General features: G+C 39.4%; 1 protein-coding gene and 1 long non-coding RNA gene across 8 annotated transcripts; one reads left to right on the top strand and one right to left on the bottom strand.

Moving 5' to 3' along the window:
• Positions 1-137: 137 nt before the first annotated feature.
• Positions 138-4,161, bottom strand: LOC135793281 (protein LSM14 homolog car-1-like). 7 transcript variants are annotated; one of them, XM_065304168.1, is made up of 5 exons: positions 3,918-4,161; positions 3,318-3,707; positions 2,758-2,942; positions 1,824-2,425; positions 138-1,770 (listed from the first exon to the last, which is right to left on the bottom strand). In XM_065304168.1, the coding sequence occupies exons 1-5, from the start codon at positions 4,036-4,038 to the stop codon at positions 1,539-1,541; spliced, it is 1,530 nt and encodes a 509-aa protein (XP_065160240.1). In that variant the 5' UTR covers positions 4,039-4,161; the 3' UTR covers positions 138-1,538. The 7 variants fall into 7 exon arrangements, with proteins under 7 accessions (XP_065160240.1, XP_065160243.1, XP_065160244.1 ...); XM_065304171.1 differs by having other exon boundaries at positions 2,758-2,924; XM_065304172.1 differs by having other exon boundaries at positions 1,824-2,377; positions 3,918-4,160.
• LOC135793283 (uncharacterized) lies at positions 3,624-4,129 on the top strand. Its single transcript, XR_010548596.1, has 2 exons — positions 3,624-3,735; positions 3,790-4,129. It is a non-coding gene; the product is annotated as an uncharacterized lncRNA (long non-coding RNA).
• Positions 4,162-4,487: the final 326 nt, after the last annotated feature.

Genomic DNA, 4,487 nt, shown 5'->3' with positions numbered 1-4,487 from the left:
ATGTAGGTACGCGTTGGACTCCAATCCTAACGGACATTTTAAGATAGGCAATTTTATTAACATCAGAAACTGCATCTCTCAATTAACAAAAGGCGAGTCACCAGCAGTTAAGATGTGGTCCAAAAAATGAAATGGTATTTTCCAAAAACTTTCTTGTGTACTTTCACTGATTTACAATTACAAAGTCTAACAATTTCCAATCTCATTAATAAATTACAACATAGCCAAGAAGTCTTGTCCAGCTTCCTTATTAGTAATGTTTTCATTTATTATAGTTTACGTCTTTCTAGCCACATATCATTTTCATATTTATCTAATTTTTTACATTGTCTTATTTGATCGGCGTCCAGTATCAGACACAAACAGAACAATCGATGCCAATTATTTGCAATTATTCGAGAAATTTTTTTAAATTCACGTTTATTTTAACATATGTAATTTAATTATTCGATTGGATTCTTTGATGACAGCAGAGCAGGATTGACAGAAATTCCATTCGATATTATCCACATGGAAAAAATCAATTGTATCAATCGTCATTCCATTTACATAAAGGTTATAGGTTTTATTTTAATTAATGTCTATGTTTTCTTTGTTTTGTGTTTGTATTAAAAAGTCAAATAAACATTTGAAACGAAATGATGCTCGTAACCAATACGCTATGATTGGAATCATGATGTAAATTTCATTTAGAACTGAAATTCGATTTTTAAGTTACATAAAAAGAAAAAATAATGAACAAATGTGCAAACTGAATTTTAACACTCATGTCTCATGAACTCTACCGCCACGATCACTCTCGTTTCACCATGAATATGTTGATCGTCCACACCAGCAAATAACCGTGCAGCAAAACATTATTTAATTATGACCATTCTCATATTCGATATTTCAATACTCCATTTTCTGATACAGTAATCTATATATAAAGTATAAAAATTAAAATTACATTCTTAAATACTGGCAGTGTGCCCGCCACATTTTTTGTATTATTTTTTTCATATTAAAATAAAATATTTTATCACTTAAGGTACATATTTCTTTCCTCCTTTTCAATTTGTGTTTATTGCGTTTTGCCGTTTGAGTGTCGACTTTTGCAAATTCAACAAAAATCGCGACGGAATCTTCGTTTGCATCATTGTTGTATTTAGCTGGTTTCCGAAATCTGTAAGTTTTAATACTGACACCGAATTGTCGCAATTGCTTAATGTTTCAAGTGTGAAAAGCTATTCGGCAACTCATTCACACATCTCATCATTTCGTTCGTTTCGTTACAGACACACACACTCAGTATACGTTTTGGGATTCGTAATGAAAATAAGAAAATTGGCCGCAGCGCGCCTACCGTTTCAAGTTCACCTCGGTTATCCTCCTAATTGAAATAATAATAAATAACGAAAAACTTGCCAATTCAATCAATAACCTAACCGTGAAATCACAGTCTCATAAAATAATAAACTAAAGGTCCACCTAAGGATGATACCCTCCGGTGTCAGTATGTCGCGTGCGTTCGCTTGAATGTTAACATCTAGATGAGTTTAGTTCGCGGCGGGTGCAGTCTTTGTAACTGGCGCTACAACCACCGGTGTCATGTTCGACTCAGCGGCAGTCACCGATGGGCTAGTTACCGTTTCGCTGGCGGCGTTGGTCCTCGTTGCAGTCTCACCGGGCGCTTCGTGACTCTTGTTGCCAGTGTGTTGTTGATTATTCCTGTATCCGCCACGGTAACCTCCTCGGAAACCCCCTCGGTATCCGCCACGGCCACGATAACTTAAGAGAAAATTGAATTATTCCATGCTTAAAAAATGATTTTAAAGACGTACCTTCCACGTCGTGCTGACGCTACGCCGAATGTTTCAGAGTTCAATTTACGCTCCGTGCGCCAATCAGTCCTTTGCGATCTGCCTTTCGATCGCTCCACCGCCTCGCAAGATATGTTGTCGAAGAACGACTTGGTCTTATCGTAGAACGTTCCATCAACGTCCTCCTCCAGCTCGTTCTCACCGGCACCAGTCTCATTGCCAGAGTCATCCTTCTTGTCAATGTCTGGCGGCGCGCCACCGCCATTCAACTCTGGCTTAGGGGTGTCCTCAAGCTTGGTTTTCGCTAGTTTACCGCACATTTCTTCAAACTGAGTGTTCGCCTGCTCGAAATCATACTCCTTGTCGAATGTAATTTTTGGCTTTCCGCCTTGTCCCTGGCCTTGCTGTCGGTTTGTGGGCTTGAAGCCGTTGCTACCTTGAGGTCCACCAAAGTTGCCGCCGCCACCTCGTGGCCTGCCACGAGCACGTTGCCGCATTGGACCACGTGGCACCCAGTTGCCCTGTCGCTGCTGCTGTTGCATTTGGTGATGATGTTGTTGCTGATGTTGGCCACCCTGATGATACGAATGATGATTACGATGTTTGTTATGATTTTTGCGATCCTAATTAATTTTAATAATTTTAAACATTCTCAACGCTTCTAATTCGATTGAACACACAACACGGAACCTTAGTACGAATTATCATTTAGTTTGTTACGAAAATCGAATACAGCACAAAGTTAATATTTTTTTAAATCAGAAGCGCATTATATCCAATCCAGTTGTATCGGTCTACACCGAGGGACAACCGAACTGCCGCAATACATCTTGTACGGCTTCAGGACCCCTGCGCGTCTCATCATTTTCAATTGTTAATATTGTGAATTAATCCAACAACACCTGTTGCTATTACACGTTGCATGATTGATAGAAAAAAAAAAACGACGACTCACCTGAGATTCTCCGCGTGAATCACGACGGTCCTTTCCTCCGCGTGGTGGTTGAATGGGTCTGATAACTTTCTTTTCATCCTTCTTGCCGCCCGCTTGAGTTCCCTGCTCGGTTGTCGAAGACTTTCGCGAGCCCACGCTGGCAGGCGTCGTGCTCCTCGACCCGCCTCCTATTAAATCTAGAAATGCTGAATACTGAGTTATCTCATTTACGCAAAACGTGCAAAGCAAACAATAAAGCTTACAAAAAGCAGACACAGGCAAGATGTACAAAACAGCAATCGGGAATGTGAAAAGGATTTAATGATTGCACATTTGGAACCGACAAAATGCTTGATTCTTTTTACCGAATATTCCTCAATGACATCATGGTTGCAAGAATTTCGAGTGTTTAAAAAATGTTCAATGCAAAATACCTAAATAATTTATACCCATTTTTTTTTTACCTAATCATGCTGTTCTCAATTTCGATACTATGTACAAACATCCAGCCACTAAAGCCACATCGAGCGCTACGCAAACATTTTCCAAACTCAAAGAAATAAATATCGTGATCGCTTTACCGTTTTCGTTAGGTCGTGGCGGTTCCATAACAGCAGGGGACAGATGTGGAGGGGGCACAGGCCCAGGCATATTTAACTCACTTGGCTTGTTGTTACCCATGGGGCCGCGCATTCCCGGCGCTAGGGCTTCCATGGCACTGTAACCTCCAGCAAATTGGCCCATCTGACCCATACCTGGATGCGGAAAACCTTGTGCCTGGAATGGTTTGTTGCTGAGCGGATTTGGCACAGACAGTTGCATAATTGCGGGATCATTAGGCATTGATGTGACATTGTTCACCACACGAATATCTTTGATATCAGACCCACGGAACAAAATGTAGTCATAGACTTGATTTTGCGGCGGAACAGGATAATTAGTTTCCCGCTCCTCCGTGCCGAACGAACGCACTGTGAAAGACAAAGAACCATTAAAAAAGTAAAACCACTATGTACACAATTGCTTTGTTTATGATCAAATGCAATTATACAGGTAAATTGATAAAAACGCAGCAAAGTACGACCACTCGCGTTATTTCACGCAGTTACGCACTTAGCATAAAAAACAACCGCGCGAATATGACTCGCAAGAGAATGACGCACAAAAAAAAAAGCGCTTACCGGCAGCCAAAGCGATTGTACATTGTTGTGGATCAACAGTAAATAAATGGCCCTCGTATCTAATATCGGCTTTCGATATTAGGCTGATTTTGGAGCCCAGCTCCGGCATTCCCGTACTCATGATGAAGTTTTCTCGATGATGGCAGGATGCACCAGATTCAGGCGGATTCCGATCGGGAACTAAAGAATTTCTCAAACGAAGAATACACAAATGGCGTTCTCAAACAGCTGGAAGAAGTGACGTATAGAAGCGTTTTAGAGGGCGCTGTCAGGCTTGTATTCTGCACTACCAACTGAAATATTTATTTTTACTGAAGAACTTTAAATTTCATTTATAATTTAGTTATAATTATATTATAAATATATATTATGAGTGCGCTACTAACTTTTTCTATTTAATTACTTTTAACTTTATTCTTTTCTTTATTACACAATAATTAATTTTAAGTACATTTTTCATATTATTTTAGTACTCATATTTGAATAAAATTATTAAACTTTTATTTATTAAATTGTTCATAGGAAAAGAAGAAAAGTTTAAAACTTATGATTTTCCAATTGGATTCTCAA

This window comes from Atheta coriaria, unplaced genomic scaffold, assembly GCF_025399875.1.
Source record: "Atheta coriaria isolate IRGN ID8LTWV9N9 unplaced genomic scaffold, Caltech_Dcor_3.1 hic_scaffold_6_pilon, whole genome shotgun sequence".
Classification (NCBI taxonomy): Eukaryota; Metazoa; Arthropoda; class Insecta; order Coleoptera; family Staphylinidae; genus Dalotia; species Dalotia coriaria.
This window is presented reverse-complemented; position numbering and strand designations above follow the sequence as displayed.

Bases quoted from the DNA above. Each gene is read 5' to 3' on its own strand.
- LOC135793281 (XM_065304168.1), bottom strand. From the start codon at position 4,038: ATGAGTACGGGAATGCCGGAGCTGGGCTCCAAAATCAGCCTAATATCG. The intron at 2,943-3,317 runs GTAAAGCGATCA...CTCAGTATTCAG, and splicing joins GCCACGACCTAACGAAAACG to CATTTCTAGATTTAATAGGA. The intron at 1,771-1,823 runs GTACGTCTTTAA...TTTTCTCTTAAG, and splicing joins GCGTCAGCACGACGTGGAAG to TTATCGTGGCCGTGGCGGAT.